This window comes from Carcharhinus amblyrhynchos, chromosome 11 (assembly GCF_965287045.1).
Source record: "Carcharhinus amblyrhynchos chromosome 11, sCarAmb.v2.hapA, whole genome shotgun sequence".
NCBI classification, from domain to species: Eukaryota; Metazoa; Chordata; class Chondrichthyes; order Carcharhiniformes; family Carcharhinidae; genus Carcharhinus; species Carcharhinus amblyrhynchos.
Genome location: NC_137334.1, coordinates 45,747,187 through 45,767,743, shown reverse-complemented (window position 1 = coordinate 45,767,743; position 20,557 = coordinate 45,747,187). Strand labels below are relative to the sequence as shown.

The 20,557-nt window shown below is 39.6% G+C and overlaps 1 protein-coding gene across 2 annotated transcripts in view; it reads left to right on the top strand.

Annotated features, from left to right (window-relative positions):
- The window catches only part of rapgef4a (Rap guanine nucleotide exchange factor 4a), a 269,450-nt gene that overhangs the window by 118,208 nt on the left and 130,685 nt on the right, over nucleotides 1-20,557 (top strand). The window contains exons 1-2 of one of the 2 annotated variants that reach the window (XM_080198986.1): nucleotides 1,064-1,326; nucleotides 20,208-20,280. In XM_080198986.1, the coding sequence (XP_080055112.1) occupies nucleotides 20,223-20,280 (58 nt within the window). In that variant the 5' untranslated portion in view covers nucleotides 1,064-1,326; nucleotides 20,208-20,222. Of the gene's footprint in view, nucleotides 1-1,063; nucleotides 1,327-20,207; nucleotides 20,281-20,557 lie in introns of those variants that run through there. The other variant, XM_080198985.1, reaches the window with a different exon arrangement.

The following is a 20,557-nucleotide window of genomic DNA, read 5'->3' as shown; positions in this document are numbered from 1 at the left end:
TTTATTCTGCCCGTGTTGCGTACATTTGCTTAGAAACCTACAGTGTTACCAGCACAGCAAGAAAAAGCTGTTTGAATAACTTCAGTGTTTTTGTCTTTGTTTTTCCACCTGGCAAACCAGCTTTTATGAAGTGCTCCCTGATGATCTGCCCTAAACTAAACCATACCTGCATGTATCTATCCCCTTGTCCTATAGTCATTGTGGGAGATTCTCTAGAGATTCTGGAGGACAGCATGCAGGCCTAAAAATTGAATTGTTGCAGCTGGCACCAAACAGTCAACAAGTCTTCCAGCCCCTTGTAAACTGGTTCACATCTAGAAAGGGTGTGAGGCCAATTAGCATATTTAAGTACCATTTAAATATGCATTGCCCACTGAATTCCCAGCACACAGATGGCTTTGACATGGCACAATAACTGTGAATCACTATAGGATGCTCAAAAGCCACTGAAGCCCCTGGATGGTCAGGGGCATGATGCTTACCTGGCAGGGCCTAGCTGAAAGCCTGACAGTGGTCACTGGACAACACCAGTGTGCCGGGGCAATGCTAAAGGAGTGTGGTCTATGACTGGGGGATGGAGAGGGGATGTCATGATGGCATGTTGACAGTTGGGCAGGGGTACCCATCAGAAGTGGAACAATCCATAAATGCAGAAAATAAATAATTAAGACTGTACATTAGTAAGATGACAAATTTTCAGAGATTGGTGCATCTTGTCATTTTACGATTTTTTTCATTTAACTTTAAAAAGATCTTTTTCTTTAATCTAAAGTTACCTTTTAATCTGTCAGTTCTTTGAAACATTTAGTTTAAAAAAAAACGTGGACAGCAAGCAGAAGTGGATTTTTTCTGATTTTTTTCCAGAATGAATTATATTTAATAGCTTGAATGATAAATGGATCTTTTGTGTAGCCACATCTGTTGGGACACGGCCTCCCTTGCATATTCTCCCCATCCAATGTACAGCAGGGATGTGAAGGAGATTTGTGTGAGAGACAGCATTGCTTACGGCTAAAATAAATCCCCAGTGACTCTTTCAGCCAACAATTGCTGTAAAATGCACTTGTGTTACACTTGCTCTCGGTGGTTTATGCTGCGAATAGGCTAGAAGAGGGAAGACTTTTAAGAAAATAAGTTTTAATCTTCACATAGCCAGATTAATCGGTTCCAGTCCTTCCCATCCAGAGGGAAGTGGTAATTGCATATTCCAGTTAGAAAACAATCAGATGCCTGGAAAGTCACAGTATTCCAAAGAACAGAGTATGATTTTAAACTCTCTTGGAGCCTGGGGTTATTTGTTGAATTGGACTGCTTTGTTCGACTTGCGTAAGACTGCTTTTATTTCTTCTTGCTACATAAATATAGAATGTAACTTGATGCACTGATTTGTGTATATATTTAAATTTGTCTGAGTTGATGCAGTTTATAGTTGCATAGATTTCTGAACCAAACTAAATTGTAATTTGTCCTCTTTATGTTGAATTTATAATTGAATATGTTTGCTACCAGCAAGACCTTTCAATTTTGAGCATTGTTACTCGAATATTTCCTCCAATTTTAATTTGATTATTCTTGCTCCTGTCTTTGCGCAGATATTTTGCTTTTGAGGGTTTTCCAAAACTTGGTAACACACAACAGCATGAGCTTTTTATGATCTTTTTAAGCTTAACATTTTGAATTAGTAAATTAATCTTTTAAATGCAAGTTGGATGGACTAAGTTGTTAACACTTTATAAATGTAAATGGAACTGTAGTTTCATACTGTGTACAGCTAATGGTTTAGTCCTACATCATCTGATAGTTCAATCGATTAGTTTAATAGCATCTGTATTGATCACTAATCCAAAAGAATCAAATGGCAAAGCTGTTTGCTGCTAATGCCTCTTTTTACTGTGCAATTTTTCCTACTAATCCAAGTAAAAGTCCTTGTATTTGTATTTGTAAAACGAGTCTATTTTTAGATTTACTTTTGCATTGTGGGGAAAAAAGAACTGCATGGCTTATTTTCTGCAGTGTTATTTTAATTGACTAGCATTCTTTATTCTGGCCCTGATTTTAGCCCTGGTCAGGGAATTAGAAACGCATCTACTGTTGCAGAAATGAGGCCTGAGCTGCTGTTGGGCTAAGATTTGGTTGAATACCACAGGCCAACATTCCATCCAAAACATGCAGGGATACTGAGTGAATAGTGATCCTGGACATTGGGTTGGGGGGAGCTCTCATTCAGGAAGTGGGGGACATTTCACAGTGTGGTAGGTCTGTTATTTAACTGTGCAGCATAAAAAAAAATTGCACTGTATTGGTGTTCTTGCTACCTATTTAATAGAACACATTAAAATTCAGGATAGTGGCATGCCAAAGGTTTGATCAATTTTAACTGCCTTTTTGTCGAATTTCACCAAGTGAGTAGGGTTAAAATCACAAAGTCAGAGCCAAAGATCACAATCACAGATTTGTTATGATGCAGGAGGAGGCCATTTGGCCCATCATGTCTGCACTAGCACTCCAAATGAGCAACGCACTGAGCACCATTCTCCTGCCTTCTTCCTGTAACCCCATTCTTCATTTTCAAATAAGTCTAAGATTTCTAAAATGCTTTGGTGGATCATGGCACATGGGAGATAAAACCTGCAACATGGATATAAAATACACTTGACATTCAGAGATCAGAATTGTAATAAATAAGGTACTTTTTAGAAATTATTTCCTATGGGAAGAGTATAGAAAATGCAGCCATTTCATTTCAAATTAGATGCATGATCACAGCCTATAAGTAATTGGATATATACTGTAGATAATTGTTTGGATTGAGGGTAAGGACCAAGGAAGTCTTTTGTTGGCTAAATTGGTTGTTAAAATTCATGATATATATGCTACTTGATTCAATCCCTGAATCTTGTAGTGGCCCAAACCAGAACTGTTTATTATGAATACAATTATGGGCAAGTGCTTAATCTGCAGTTTGAACACATTGATTTTAGCATTTTTTAAAATTCTTTTCCTTCACTGGAAATAAGTGCCTCTGGCAAACCAGCATTTCTTACCCATCCATGATTGTCTTTGAGAAGATGATGGAGAATTGCTGTAGTTCGAGTGCATGTACACCCTCAGTGGGGTTAGGGAGTGAAGGAAGAGAAGTCTTAAGATGTTGATGTGTGGCTTTGGAGGGGAATCTGCAAAGGATAGTGTTCCCTTTCGACTGCTACCTTTGCCAGGTGACGGAGCTTGTGGTTTTGCAATATGCTTTCAATAAAGCCTTAGTGAGTTGCTGCAATGCATCTTGGTACACAGGTGCTGGCACTGCCATTGTCAGTGGTGGATGTCATGCCAATCAAGCAGGCTGCTATTGTCCTGTATAGTGTTTGAGATTGTGTTGTTGGGACTGCGCTCATCCAAGCAGGAGTGGAGTATTTCATTGGACAGGCTTTGGGGCACTAGGAGGTGAATGTTTGCTGCAGAATTCCCAGCCTCTGAATTGCTCTTGTAGTCACAATATTTATATGACTGACTCATTTTTGAGTCAGTGGTAACCCCAGAATTTTGATTGTGGGGGATTCAATAATGGCTATGCAAGTGAATGTCAAGGGGCAATGGTTAGATTCTTTATTATTGGTGATGGTAATTGCCTGACACTTCTGAGGCATGAATTTTACTTTCCACTATCAGCCTAAGCCTGAATGTTGTCCAGGTCTTACTGCATTTGGATACAGACTGTTTTAGTGAGAGTTGAATGGTTCTGAACATGCAATGACCTGTGAACATCCCCACTTTTGATGTATGATGGGGGAACAGTTATTGGAGTAGTTGAAGTTGATTGAGAGTTGACTATCTTGAGGAACTCCAGGAATATCTTGGGACTGAGCTGATTGACCTCCAACCACAACCATCTTCCTTTGTGCTAGGTATGGCTCCAAGCAGTGGAGAGCTTTCCCCCAACTCCTTTGACTTCAATTTTATTCTGGCATCTTGATGTTGTACTCAAAGGGCTGTCACTTTCATCTTGCCTCACTGGTTCAGCTGTTGTCCATGCTTAAACCAAAGTTGTAACAATGTCAGGACTGAACAGGTCTGGAGAAGAGTCAGTGAATAAGTTACTAGTCTGTGTTGCTTGATAGTATTGTCAGTGACACCATCTATCACCTTTGCTTGAGAGATGTCTGAGTGGTGATTTGCCTTGCTTTTTGTGGACAGGGCATACCTGGAAAACTTTTGATATCATCAGGTATATGCCAGTATTGTAGCTGCACTGGATCAACTTGGCTAGAAGTGTGGCCAGTTCTGGAGCACAAGTCTTCTGAACTGCCAGAATGTTGTCAGATCCCAATGGTTTTGCAGTATCCAATTCTGCCAGTCATTTCTTGTCACATGGAGTAAATTGAATCTGCTGGAGACTGGCATCTGCAGTGCTGGGGACTTGTGGACATCAATTTGGATCATCACTTTTGGCTGAAGATGGTTGCAGATGCCTCATCCTTTTCTTTTGTACTGATATGATGGGCTCTCCAATCATTGAGGATGAGAATATTTGTGGAGCATAGTACTCCAATTAGTTTAGTTTAATTGTCCACTATTATCCATGACTGGATGTAGCTGCAGAACACTCATCTAATCCATTGGTTGTGGGATCTCTTGGTTCTATATCTACAAAATGATATTTAGCGTGCATCTAAAACTGTGGTGTAACTTCACCAGGTTGATGCTCCACTTTGAGATATTGTGGTTCAGGTCAAACTCCAGGGCTTTATGGAACCTGCCCGGATCATAAACTTTGCACCTTGAATTTGGCTAGGATAAGTATGATGTGTTTCACCTCCAGTATGATTCAAATGACCCACTTAGGGACTTTTATCAAACAAAGTTTGTTTAAGAATATACCTAATGTGTATGGAAAGAAAATTAGCATGAACTTATCCATTACAGACTGAAAACAAAACAACCATAATAATGTATATCCCTTAACAAAAATACTTAAGATGTTCCAATCAAATCAATCTCAAACAAAAAATCCTCCCACTGTTTTAACACAGCAAAATCTAATGCTTACATGATACTGGAACTGAGTACTTTGGATGAATGCTGCAGTTCTCCTGATGCACTCAGAACAGCTTCCATAACACCATGGAGAGACACTGGTCAAGCCTTCTACAGCAGGAAGGCAAAAAGCCTTGCTTTCAGCTAACCAGCAGAATGTCCAAAACCCAGGAGAGAGTGAGTCACTGCTTTCAGTCTGATGTCCACTCTCTCTCAAACTGAAATTAAACAGCGGCTCAAAACTGAAAACAAGAGCTCCTGTCACCTGACTTGTTATTCAGGTTTCCTCCTAACAATGTAGGGCCATAAAACAACCCAGAGTGAAATTTTTTTTAAAATCTCATTTAAACCACTGAAGGAGCAATAAAAGACAATCCAGTGCCACAATGAGAGCTACAGAGAACATGATATTTAAAAAAAAAACTCTCAAAGATACACTAACATCACAGCAATGCCACTGGCATGTTACTAGCATGCCCTCCTGTATTCTGAAGCAGATTGATATCCAGATATGAAGATAATGGGTAGAGTAAGGGATATACTAGGCTATAAAGTTACAAGCTGTGGTTGAATACAATTCTGCTGATGGCCCACAGTGCAGCTACTAGATTTAATCTCAATCAAATTAATTTTATACTGTGATAGTGCCACATTGTACAATGGAGGGTATCCTTGGTTAGGTCTCCACGAGGATTGTGTGCTGGTCACTCCTACCAGTATTGTCTTGGGCATTTGCAACATGTAGATTGGTGAGGATGTGATCTATTGGGTTTCCTTTTTTTTTGGTTTTCTGATGCCCAGCTGCAGATCTCATCTGACAACTCTGTCCTTCAGCCCTTAGCCAGTAATGGTGCTACTGAGCCACTCTTGTTGCAGGACATTGAAGTCCCCCACCCTGAGTTCATTCTGTCCTTGTCACCCTCAGTAGCTCAACATGGAGGACCACTCTTGCATCGGTTATTGGGGGAGGAGAAACGTAGTTGGTAACCAACAAGCATTTCCTTGTCCATGCTTGACAATATTAAGATTTCATGGTCAGTATTGAGGACTCCCAAGATAACACCCTCCTTCCTGGCTATATAGCACTTTGCCACTACCTCAGATGGGTCTGTCTTGCTGATGGAACATGACGTACTGAGATGATGGAGGTGTCTAGTATGTTGGCTGTGAATTCTGTGACTTGACTATTGCTTGCCTAGTGTGTGGAACAGCTCTCCCAATTTTGGCACAAGTCCCTAGTTGTTAGTAAGGAGGACTTTACAGGATCAATTAAGCTGGAGTGTTGTTGTTGCTGCTGCTTGTGCCTAGGTTTATGTCAGGTAGTCTAAGTTTTTATTCCTTTTTGACTTTTTGTGGCAGTTTGGTTGTACCTCTGCAGTTGGTTAATTTTTTTTGTCTCCTTTTAACCACTAGATCTCCTGTTGTGGAGAAGATAGTCTGGCACCTGAGGTTCCAAGTGAGGGGAATCAGACTTGTTCATAAAACTTTGATTTAATGTGCCTAGGTTCTCAAATGTACACTTCTGGCTGAAACCTGGTTGGAATTGAAAATTGCAGTCAGCACACGCAGTTTTTCAATGTGTAGTCAGCATATAAGCATATATTGACAGCAAAAACTCAAAATCCAACAGCCTTGACATCTTGATTACTGTCTAATAAAATAACACTGGTATATAAACATTCACTGCTTATAACTGCACAATCTTTTTTGAGACCAAATATTAATTATTCAAAATAATTTGACCAAGCAGTGAAAGTAGTTGAGGCCTCAAAGCATCATTGATCTGTCCTTTGAAATGAAAACAGCAGTAAGTAGGTAGCAATGGGGATACTCTGACTAGGAAGAACAAAACTGATGGTTAGCAAAACAGACACCAAGTTAAATATAGTGACCTGCTCTGATCATTATTAAAAGACTTCTTCTGCAGCTGTGTTCCAGGTCTCCACCTATGCTGCGTATTTTCTTTACTTTTGAAAAAAGCATTGCATTTATCGCACAAGAGGGAAGAATGTCACTTTGAAATGGTGTGAAGATGCCAGCTTTGAACTGGGGTGGGCACAGTAAGAATACTCAAAACCAGGTTAAAGTCCAACAGGTTTATTTGGAATCACAAGCTTTGGAGCATTACCCCTTCATCAGGGGAGTAGACTCTGTCGGTATGTGCGATCTTCTTGGAGATCCTTTCCATTTTGAACCGGTGATTCACTGTGTTGTTGATAGCCATGATATGGAGATGCTGGCGTTGGACTGGGGTGGGTATAGTAAGAAGTCTCAACACCAGGTTGAAGTCCAAAAGGTTTACCTGGAATCATGAACTTTCAGGGTGCTGATGAGTGGACAATTCATCTGACGTAGAAGCAGTGCTCTGAAAGCTTGTGATTGCAAATAAACCTGTGTTGTGAGACTTCTTGCTGTACTCTGAAAATAATCAGTTGATTTATTTTCTTAACCAAAGTAACTTGTGACAGTAATTTTAAAATCTCATGGTAGGTGAAGGGGTTTGGATGAAAGGTTATGTGATTAAAAAATGTGAAGTCCTGTTCTCAACCATAATAGTTTGGGGTTGGGTGAGAAATCCCTTCTGGAGATGTAGGGTTGTGATTTTTATTTGTAAATGAGGCTGTGTTGCTCAGATTTTGGTCCGCCAGTTAAATTTAATGCCTGCAGACTGAGTTTCCAACAGCTGAAGGGTGGTGGGAGTTGCCAAATCGAGCAGGTTAAGTGCTTTTCCAGCACTGCATGTGGGTGAGGAGCACTTTCCAAGCTCGCCCCATTTGTGTCTTCACTGCACTACCCCACTAAACACCATGACATCCTCCTTCACTGCGATGCTTCAAGTCCCCACTGCCTTCAACATCTCTGGCTTCCCTGATTTTTACAGGGAACCATCCCAGGCGGTCCCTGGCTTTGGGCCTGTGCTGCAGACATTCCCTTCAGCCAGCAGGAAAAGACATTTCTAAATTCTGGTAAAGCTGTATCAGAAAAATGGCAGAACTTGCATTGCTGATATTTCTGGATTTCCCAGCTGCGATTTTTCTAGCTTCCCTGTAAACTTCAGTGACCTTGTTTGCATGTAACTTGTTTGTCCTACCAACCACTTGCATGCCTATCTGAAATTTAGAAGCTGCTGCAAGCAATATGGTTCAGAGTATTTTGCTATAGCCAGATTCGTCCAATTCAATTTCTCGTTCTTTCTTGGTATCCTTCTAATATAATTTTCCTGCTAAATATCTTTGTTTAGATTGATATTTTCTAATGTATCTATCTCTGAAAAGCTGTATTTATCCCCACAGGAGGGAAGAATGTCATTCTGAATTGAATCAATTGGTTATGTCCTTAACCAAGGAGCTTTGGGGATAAACTCAAACTCAAAGGGCTTTGCTTCAGTAGTGTTCTGGGGAAATTTTCTTCCCTCCTGAAATACTTTTTAACCAGATTGGGTGGGATTCTCCGGCTGCTTGCATCCCAAGACAGGAAACTTCTACCTGACTTAAACAGACTTCTAAATGGCCTGCCAAATTTTCTGTCTCGCCCACTACAATTCCTGTGCTGGGCAAGATGGAAGAATTTCAGCATATGTCTCATTCTGGGCGACGCTATTAAAGAAATCTTCATACTCTATCTTACCTCCTCCATTATTTTAAATTTGTCAGACTATCTTGTTTTCTTGATGCACACCAATGCCATTGCAATCTTTATTGACAGCACATTTTCTTAATGTGAACATGCATCTCCAATGCATCTGAAGCTTTATACTGACTTCCTCTACCATGTGCTCTCTGACCTTCAATCCCCAGGACAAGTGAACCCATATGCAGTATAGAGTGTACCGTATCGTATCTAAATATTGGAGTCTACACACACAATCAGCTAATATGACACAGATCACTGCTGAAGATAAATTTCCTTAAGATAATTTAAGTAGCATCTCCGCCTAGCCTATTACCTTTTAACCCTGCTGAGTTTTCACTGTACTTTGTACAGGAGCACTATGACTTCCTAAAAGATAAGGAACCTAAAACTCCAAATGAGTTCTGACCAGTAATTGTAACTTTGAACTAGTATGGGAAGAGGAAGGACTTGCATTTATAAGAATAGTTATCATTGTCACTCACTTACAGCAAATTACTACTACCCTTGTTAGGTTTTAGTCTATTTACATAATCTGTGCTGTCATGTTTTTCAATACCATAAATCTTGAATTATTAGTGGGAAATTTGGTTTAATCATTGTGACGCACCTGAACTCATTAGGAGACTTTCAGATCATTGATCTTAAAGATTAAGAGCAATGTTTAAATTGGGGTGATTCAGGTTCACTTGACAAAGTTATTTATTTTGTGTCCTGTCACTTATTTTCTTTGAAAGTTAGTTAAACCTTCATCCCAAATCTTCCATGATTGTTCATCAGATAGCTGGGTATGATTGCATTTGACATTTTACTGTTTTAATGGGGCAGGGTGAGAAACAGGTTATTTGACAAATTGCCTGTGGTTGTTCTGTAGTCTGGTCTCCTGAGTGTATGACTTCAGTTCCTAAAGTGTGATGGGTGATTGAGTCTAATTTTCTAGATTCCACTTTGAAACTAAGCGAACTTGCCTCCAAGTCCATTTAAAATTCAGGATGGGGAGGCTCTAGTTGGCTTATTGAAAAGCTTTACCTTTCAAAATATTAAACACACAACCCATTATTCGTTAGACCTGGAATTTTTATGCAGAATTTAGTACTAGAAAGAAGCTAAAAGTTGTTGAAGACAGAATTTTTGAAGTGTAATGTTTAATGATTGCCTGAATCTTCTGGTCAATGGAAAAAAAAGGATGTGTGTTTCCAACTATTTCAAGTTGGAGGACAAACTACTTGCAAATGACTAACCGTCTAATTTAGTAATGGGAAACGTCGGTTTTTTTTTGCATCTTCAAAGGATTTGAGAAGTGACTTTAAGAATCAACTGTACACTGCACTGATGACAGGTTGCAGCCAGGACAGGGTCTGATCCCTTTACAGTTTATATCCTTATTATTCGACAATCACTCATGTATGACTACCCATCTAAAAAAAAACAGTCACTGGCCATGGGTTCTGAGAGTCTTTTGTGTGGCTGATAATCCTGGAGGAGTTATTGATGAGTTGCTCTGGCTTTTGTTGCTCCTGGCATTTCACTTGTTGTGCAGTGAAAATCATGTTGGTTTTGTTCCGCAGTTTAGTTGGTAGCCGTAGTGGCTTTCTGGATGGATTTCTTCAGATTGGAAGCTGGTGGCTAGTGAGGATTTGGGTGATGATTTTACTGACAATGGAGAGCAAGGAGATTCCTTGGTAGTTCCCACCATCCACTTTGTTTCTTTCTTGAAGGTGGTGTCAGTAGCAGCATCCAAAGTTGGCAGGGATTTCTTCTTTTTCCCAGATTTTCAGGACAAGCTGATGGAGATAATGGGTAATTTCCTCTCCAAGTTTGAACATCTCTGCTGGAATCCCATCCACTCCTGGAGCTTTTCCATTCTTCTTGTGTTTAATGGCAGCTTTGACTTAATTCAAGTTTGTTGGGAGTCCAAAATCATCACATCATTGATGGAGAGGTGGGGGATTTCCTCGAACACATCCTCTATGTATCACAGTTCAACAGTACTTTGAACTCCATTGAAGGCTGATATTTTCTTTCTCCCTCTCTTGCCCACGTGCACCCCCCCCCCCCTCTCCAAAGTTACATCCTTACTCCATACTGGTTACAGGCTGGGTGTTGGGTCCTTGGTGGCACTGAAGAAGCCTCGGGTGATTGCTTGTTGGTAAGGAGTTCTAGTCCCTTAGCTTTATCAGTTCACCATTTACCCTATATTCCTCTAATTCTTCTTTGTACCTCTGTCTTTGCTGTTTAAGTTCTCTTCTTTGCTTTGCTGGTGATGTTTTGCCAGGATGAGACCTTTCCCCTTGTCGATGTGGTCATTCTCATTAAAACAGTTTTGTTTTTCAATCAATTCATGGGACATGGGCGTGCTGGCTGGCTAGCATTTATTGCCCATCCCTAGTTCCCCTTGTTTAGGGAGCAGTTGAGAGTCAACCACTTTGCTGCGGCTCCATAGTCGCATGTAGGCCATACCAGAGTAAGGACGGCAGATTTCCTCCCCTAAAGGACATTAGTGAACCAGATAGGTTTTTCTGACAATCAACAGTGGTTTCATGGTCATCAGTAGATTCTTAGTTCCAACTATTTTAAATCAAATTCCACCATCTGCCATTTGAATCTGGGTCCCCAGAATATTAGCTGAGTTTCTAGAATAATAGTCTAGTGATAATATCACTAGGCCATCACCTTCCCCATGTTCACAGCTTAATGGTGTCTTCAGCTCTTTCCAGTTTTTCTCCACTACACTAGAATGAATGTATTGGAGATTTTTGTGAAGACATTGTTGAAAGTTTTCTAGCATGCATTGGTCTTGAAGCTGTTTCTGGGAGAGACTGATGGCCATAAAAGAGTAAATGAGTTAGTGGTGTGTCCGGCAGTTGTCTACGCTGGTCGTTACTTAGGCAATGAGGGTGTCCTTTTGATCTCCAGGCTGGATGATTACAAAAGTCGATGTGCCAGTGTTTTGATTCCAATGTCTGTAGGAAGTCTTGCACTCGTCTTTTTGGTGGAACAGTGTGTTAATGATAGGCTAGTGTTCTGCACATTTGGTGGGCAGGAGAATCCCATTTCAGTTGCAATTCCCAACTTCTTCGTTTCCAGAATTGGCAATCCTTTCCAACTCTGGTGTTGAAGTCCCAAGGAGGATGATCTTCATTTAAGAATGTTGGAGAGTATGGTGTTCAGGGTGGAGTAGAAGCCACCTTTTAGACTAGTCATTGGCACTCACTCATTGCCCCCTGGTTCTTAGCAAGCTCTGGATGGAGAGTATGAGGCTTCAATGATGCCAATAGGGAGCTTAAGAGTCAGTTGATAACTTCATTCTTGATGATGAATCCAATTCCATGCATCCTGGGCTGATCCTCCAGGTTTTCCTCTCCCAGAAGAAGGTGTAACCATCGAAGCACCTTGTGATTTTTGAATATCTCTATCCAATCTCTCCTCAGCCTTTTCTTCAAAGGCAGTCCAGACTTCTCTCCATGTCACTGAAATTCCTCAACCTTGGAACTATTCTCATGAATCCTTTCTGCATACTTTCCAAAACCTTCACATCCTTCGTAAAGTGTGGTGCCCAGAATTGGACACAATACTAGTTAAGGACAAATCAGTGTCTTATGCAAATTCAGCATACCTTCCTTGCTCTTGTATATTTTATTAACTGCTCTCTCAATCTGTGCTGCCACCTTACTGGATTATGCACAACTACACTCCAGGTTCCTCTGTTCCTGACCACTTTTTTTATATTGTTCCTGTATTCTTCCTACCAAAATGAATCATTTCACATTCCTCCTTATTAAACTTCCATCTGCCACCTATCTGACCGTTCCACTGAATTGTTTGCCCTTGAGTCTATATATTTCTCCATTCACAACATTTCCAAATTTTCGTACTTGCAATTTTTTGAAATTGTGCCCTGTACACAAAGGTATAGATTACTGACTCCTGGGGAACTTCACTACAAACCTTCCCCAGCCCAAATATTATTCTGTCACTTAGCCAATTTTGAATCTGTAGAAGTGTTGGGTTTCCTGAACACTGACAACGAGGACTTGTAACAAACAATACTTTATTCACTAGCTAAGTGGCTACCCCATTTTTGTGCTGTGCCTGAACTCTGGGAAGAACGCCCATGTTCCTATCATGTGACTTTTTTTTTTGTAGCCTCAACATCTTGTGAACACTCTGTCTACATCTCTCTCTGCCCCCCACCTAAGTTAGGATGGTGGTGCTATTACAATGTAAATGTGTGCAAATACTAATTGTAGATGAATCCTGATATAACGCCGACTGAACAGACTAACAATACCTAACTATTTGCATATGGTGAAACATGGATTAAGTTGAGCATAACCCATCACATCTCCTTATTGTACCAAGATGCGATTCAAAGACCAGTTGCAGACTAGATAGTGACATAGTCCTGGAGCCTTGTATTCAGTTTTACAATTCATAAATCTGTGTTTTCCATGGCAAATTAACTTTAACTCATTTCTTTTTGTGTTGTTATTTTTCACACTCTAGTCCCAGTCTGATTGGCAGGACTGTTGAGGATTTCTGTTTATCCTTGACCTCTGAGACCTGAGGTTGTGCTCCTTTTGTCTTGATGGGCACAGATACCCAGGAAGTATTGCACAGTATATTACACAACTGTATTATTTATGTGCCAGCCCAGACATTTAGTACCAATTTGCTGCTCAACCAGAGGAATTATTATACCTGACTGTGTTCCCCATCTGGAATTTTACACCAAAGTTATCCTGATAGTGCACTGTATTACACTCTAATTTAGCCAAAGCCATTACTAGTTACAGTGGGTACCTGCTAAATTTTATTCATGCCTCAAAAACCAAGTTGTTGAGAGACACCTTTGCTGGAAAATACTTAATGTGAAAAAGAGTCTGCCTTGAAAATATGGTGATGCTTTGAATTTCAAAGCTGTGTTTAGCTACTTTGATTATAAAGGTTAGTATTTGATGAGGTACAATGAAAGGAATAGTGGGAATTTATGGAAATGCACTGAAATCTACAGAACTGAAGGACAAACTCGTTCGAAATTGTTCAGTTTTCTTTGAGTGAGATGGAGTTCCTGGTGACTGGTATCTAGGAATGGGAATCCTGATAACTTATTGCTCCTCATAACCCACGGCATCTCTATCTGCATCCTCTTCTTCCAACCCTTGTTCTTCTAAGCTGTGATCTAGCACATTAGCATCTTCAAGATCCAATTGTCTCAGTAGGCCATATTGCACAGCAAACCTGAGCCATGTGAAGGTCCAGGCATGGAAAGTGCATCTTCAGAAGCCTGATATCCTGCTTGGTGGTGGTCTTTGGGATCAAATAGTTTTGATTGTAACAATGGCTCTGGTAAAAAGTGAATAGTCATCACTTCAAGGAATATCTGTTGTCCCCCTGAAAGACCAGTATGGATTTTGTTGTCCTGAATGCAGTTCTCCAGATGGGATCTAAGCAACAGTCTGTATGACATAATTTCCTCTCCTTTGTATTTCAACCCTCTTAGCATAACAGCCAACATACCATTAGCCTTTTTCATGGATTTGTGGTTGTGTCACTCTGTCTAATCATAAACTTCCCTTCTGACACTTGCTGATGCTAACAGCTTTCTTGAGGAAATAGGAATCTGTAATTTGCATGTATTTTCAATTGATTCCCACTCTTTCTAATGGGCTCTCTCAGCTCACATGTTGTCAGATTAAATAGTTTTGAATGAACAATTTCAAATATCTTGTAACATGTCCTGAAAGACATCAGAACAAGTGTTTGACAGATGAGTCCCTAAAGGAACACAACAATACTATGCAATCATATGTCATCACTATAATCTAATCACCTGCTTCCAAGTGCTACATACAACTGCTCAGGTCCTTGTCAAAACCCTTTCACAGCTCTTGTCAACAGTACAATTGCTTCTACAACTGAATGGAGCTACTTTATCTTTAACAAGTCTGATGCTGGCATTAGACATCAGACTTCTGGATTTTTTTAAATGATCATATGAATAAGTAATGTGAGGTAATTCAAATATGCTATTTGGATATTTTTGTGTTTTTATACAGGTTGAGAAATCTTTTGACCTGGAAAATGCAGATACTGTAGCCAAAGCAGTTATTGTTGATGGGATTATTAATGTCACCGTCCCTTTAAAAAAAAACTCAAAGCATCCCACCTCCTGCAAAATTTTGTGGAGGAGGGAATGTATCATGGAGTTGGTCTGACCTGCCAACCAATCATCACAGAATTGGTTTTTGACTGAGTGTTTATACTTCAAGGACCAAATCAATGGTGAATATAATGTGGTTTGTAAGCAGGATTAGAGCGTTTCCATAGTGATAGTGAAATAATCTGCCAACCTCCAGCATCTTAATGTAATGATACGAGATGGGAAAAAAAAATCACGTATAAATGATCAAATTATTTTTAAAAATTTCCGTTAAAGTCTGTCTGTGCTTTGAAATAAAACAGCAGTCTTAATGCTGTAATGCTTATGGAGTTGCTGACCTGCCATTCTCCATGTGATGACCTGTGGTCTTTATTATGCAGAGTGGGAACAAAATTAGGGAAAGATTAGTATGGTTGAGCAGATAATGGGATGCAGGGAAAGAGACATTCCAAAAAAATTGTGACGCTCTAAGCATTTAAAAACAAATTTGATCTTTCACCGGCTGTTCTTTGTGTGGAAGAAAGTTTGTGTCTGAGTACTTATTGAATGCTTGGATAAAGTATCAAACCAGAAATTATCTAGACTGCTAAAAAAGTTGTAATGACATATTTGCTCTCTCAAAAATGACAATTTATAGTGGGCTGTATCCAAGGGCAATAGCACCCTCTGAGGTATTTAGAAGCATGGAATTATGTGACACAAAAAGAGACCATTCAGCCCATTGCACCTGCACCTTTTGAAAAGGCTATCCAAATCTATTCAGCTGCCTGGCTCCATCTGCATAGCCCTGTAATTTTCTTTTTGCTCCATGTATTTATCCAACTTTGTTTTGAAAATTGTATTTAAACTTAGATACATTACCCTTTTCAAGTAATAAGATTCCAAATCACCACAACTTCTAACAATTTCAAAAAATCCTTATTATTGCTTTTCTCTATCCCTTTTAATGTCTAGTTACTAATCCTGGAAATAGTATATCCTGATTTACTCTATCAAAAATACATGATTTTTCTGCCCTCTCCCCAGCAATTGAATCCCCTCCTCCTCTACTATACACTAAGGAGAACAATGCTAGCTCCCCCTGCTATTTCTGGATGGGTATTTTTCATAAGGATATCTGATTTTTGGAGAAGAGGAGGGAAGGAAAGACAGATATTCCCAGGAGAGCCTGATTTTGTTTTTCTGTCATGTCACTGGATAAGGAACGGGAACTGAGACCATCTTCTGGCCTGGGGCCAGAAGACTAACTAAACTGCCAGAATCATTTAACTTGGTACAGACCAGAGATTAACCTGTGAATTTCTGGTGTATGGCTTCGTATTGCTCTAGTCAGTATATTTACTTCTGAACGTAGTAGGGTATAGTAAGTTTTTGTTTTAGAAAGATAATATCACTACATTTAAATATTTGAACATCTCTACCCTCTGAAGTGGAAACAAAAATGATGATCTGGTCTATCTCTCAATAGATGCCGACCTATAATCTTTTCCAAACCATCATTTGGTCTGATGCCTTGATGAAGGGCTAGCTGCTTCTGATGGTTGAAGCACTTCATTTGAAATACTAAATGGAAAAGAGAGAAGAAAAGTGTAAAGTGAAATGCATATGGGCATTTCTCCAGTCAAGAAATGCCCATATGTCCCTGCAAAAGTCTATATGCGTAGGTATCTATGTGGAAATTGCCAAGGAAGTTGAAACTTCAAATGGGCTGAATTCTCTGGACTTGTGAATGTTTCTGACCCAGAGCTTAGGTCTTGGGTTGGATATACGAGATTTAGCTGTGTACTTTTAAACTGTCTAACGTTTCTGGAGTGAAACCTGGGCTAACAATTTGGCAACTGAACATTTGTTACACCCTCCTGACTGGACCCGACTTTTCATCAGACTGCCCGCACACTCACCTATTTAAAAGCTTGGACCTTTTTAAAAACATTTTGAGTAAGGTAGCTAATGTATTATCTCCCAAGTTTGCAGATGATACAAAGTTGAGTGGAAGGCTGTACTGTAAGGATGGCGCAGAGATGCTTCAGCATGATTTGGATAGGCTGAATGAGTGGGCAGCGCTGCATGACAGATGCAGTATAATGTGGTTGGTGAGGAAAGTCACGTGACCAAAAATGGAAAAATAAATTCATGGTGGGGTAATGGACATATATATACTATAAAATGTGGTAGGTGTGGGGTTTTTCTTTTGCTGTGGTGGTCTTCAGGATTTGGCATCTGATAGATTTGAGGCTATTTTCTTTTTATACAGTACAATTTAGAGGGCAGTGACCAAAGTTTGAGACTTAATTAGAGCCTGCCTGGAAGATGTGCCATGTTCCAAGGCATTGAGTACGTACTGTCTCAAATTAATGTCATGAAAATGCTAGTCGCATGCATGGAAAAATTCCACAGTGCTAAAGCCATTTTTCATGTGCTAAATAATTGTGACTTTTCAGTGGAAACTGATTTGCTTTCCATAAAAAATTCATGCCAATTCATCCTTTCCTAAATAGAGCCTCTGTTTAAAATGTCAAATTACTTCGGGAGTTCAATCTAGATCTTTAACAATTTTAAGCTAAAATAAAATACTCTACCATCAAGAGTATAAATTCATCAGTATTATAAAGTCTGATTCAGGATTACAATTTGTAATCTTAGTTAATCCGATGCCTCGTGCTGTTTTTAGAAACTGTAGATTTAGAGACACTAATGAAATCCTGATGAATGGAACATTAATGTTACAAAACGGTCCATTTCCAAAGCACTCACATCAATTCTGTCTCATTGATGTTTACTCAGGTCAGTGGTGTTTAAATTCAGTTAAATTGTCAGCTTAGATGAGCTTCATTTCACCCACAGCAAGTGTACCTCTGATCAGGAGAAAATGTATTAAGGGACCATTGAAATTTCTCTGCCCAGTATTTATCATTGTCTTGGAAAATCTCAGCACGCCTGGCAACGCTTTGACAAAGGGTCACCTGGACTTGATGTCAGCTCTTTTCTCTCCTTACAGATGCTGCCAGACCTGCTGAGATTTTCCAGCATTTTCTTTTGGTTTCAGATGCCAGCATCTGCAGTAATTAATTTGCTTTTATCATTGCTTTGCAGCTTCTCTTTAAAATGTTTTTATTTTTCTTTAATTTTTTTTCTCCTATTTGTGTTCAAGTGTTTTTAATTGCACCTTTTTGAAAGAAAGTAGTAAAGCTTTGATATTGAGAAGATTTTGGTGTTGAAGCCATAACTCATTCTGATTTAAGGAAAGTGTGAGGAAACCATATCCATATTCTTCTACGAGGAAGAATAGGGTAACCACATTTTTATATTGAAGAAACTTGTGGTAAAGAAATGAATGGAAGCTTATTGAAACATTACAAGAGGAATAACATCTTCAGAATAGTTCAGTGAATAGGCTGCAACTGAATGCAGCAAATTTTTGAGCAAAATGGACATGACAACAAGAGGTCACAGCATCTCGAAAGCCTTAGAGCAAAATGATGCTGGAATTTGGAGCTGCAGATGGCAGGTTTGGGATGTCAGAGGAAAGTCGTACAGAGTTGAGTATGAAAGGATTTGGGTAAGTAACAAGAGGTGGGTCTCATGAATCAGATGGCTGAAACAAGACACTGGAGGAAATGGGGTGGTAAATTCAGGATATCAGAGGATCAGGACCAGAGTGGATGGAAGACAAGAAGCCAAATAACTTGTTATACATAGGGTATCAGAAGAGGAAGGAGAAAGAAGTTGGGAGAAGAAGAGCCTAAATCGTGGATGATGCTGATTGAGTTGCTGGATGATTGAGGTAAAAGAACAGTTCAGCAGATCCACAGCCCTGAACAAAGGACTAGCTGACTACTTGGAATGAAACTGTGTGTGGTGACAGAATGGAGAGATTTTTCCACAGGCAGAAGCAAGTGTAGTGGGAATAGACAGGAAGATAGTTCTGGTTGATGAAAGTGATCAAAGATGGCCTTGGTAGTGTTTGACATTCTGGGCTGGGCTTTAAAGTTTGCTGTTCTGCAGACTTCCCATCACTACTCGATTTGGAAGAAGTCAGTTGTCAGCCCATCCACCCAAAACTTGCCTACCTGCAGTTCTCTCATGCTGGGAACAACCATAATTATTTCTAAGGGACTTCAAACCCACCTGGGAGGAAGTTTCATCTTAGAGAGCTGCTGGTCAATCTGACTGGTAGCTTTATACTCCCTGCAGCATAAGAATTGAACAGTGGTCCCCACTGATACAGACAGTCAACAGGAAGCATGGCCATAATGAGAAGACAGGGATTTTTGAACAAGGCTGACTGGCACACTCAATCTGGAGGAGGAGAAGTGTATGGGAGGCTCAGTTTTGAGAGGTCAGTCATTTGGATCATTTAGTGTGATGGGGGTATGACCTTGATGGGGGGATGCCTTTGGACACAAGAGACAAACCCCAACCCCCCCCCCCCCCCACCCCCAAACTCCAAACAAAAAATCAGATACCTTTCCTTTCCAACATCAGCTTGTGCAGTGAAAGCTCCTTGATTACCCGCCTTGCCTTATGTGTAAAATAGTGATAGGAGTGGTGTGAGACCCTTAACTGACAATTCATTAGCCACTTAAGGCGTTCAATAAGCCCAAAGATGGGTGGATAGACTGCCTGCCTGTAGTAATATGAGACAATTCAAGGGTGGGTGGGAAGCCCTTCAAGTACACTCATGGGGCCTATAAAATCTAGCCGTTGTAAACGGAGACTACAAAAGGTAGTGTGATCCGTGTCGTCTGGAAATATAGTAACCAATAAAAATCTATTATAGATTAGAAAACATCTAAGTGATGGAATGTAAAGAAGACTTGAAACATTGATAGAAGTACAGATGTGAAATATACAATATTTTAAATATGCAAGTCAATTTACTAATGCAGTTATTACTGTTATCTAGTGGTGCAATGATAAAACGGGAACAGCTGGGAGAATCAGCTGCATAATTATTTAAAGTAGAATTCTGAAGCAAGAGATTTGAGCAAAATGGCACATGCAAAAAGTCCTGGCCACAAACCAAATCTGCCTTCTGTACATTATTGATCAACAGCATTAATTAAGTGAAATAGTCATGTGTTATACAACCATGACATTCTTAACTTTAGGAATGTGAGCAACATTGCAAAAACCAGCAAGACATTAATTTTTGAGTTCCATTCACTCCATTACACTGGCCAATTCTCATTTTTTATTTTACACAGCTGCGATTTGTTTATTTTAAACTATTTATATTTTTCTAAATAAGCTGTTTAAGCTAATTTAAACTCAATCCATTTTTATAAAATGTCTTTTATGCAAAGTGGTTTAAATTTGTTTCAATAGGAGTCTTTGAGCGTTAAAACATGAAGTGTATTCTAATGTTGCCTTTTCATTTCAGAAATATCGACAGTATATGGCAGGGCACTTGGTACCTCCCTATGGTGTTATGGAAACTGCATCCAGTAATGACAGTGAGTACAGGTCTTTTTCAATACATAAAACATTTGAAGCAGAAATGACTTCTGAGTATTAAGAATTTAAATTTTAAATGTCGTCATAGTGACATCTCAACTTATTTAACAATCTAATCGTGTCCATAAGTTCCTGACAGAAGCTATTTAGTAAGAGGTGAACAGGACATAAAAGGTTAATATAAAATAGCATTCTTCAGAAATCCAAACTGGCCTTTTAGACATTTATCCTGTTCCTGGGACTTGTCTTCCTGGTAGTGTTTCTCAGGATCCCAAT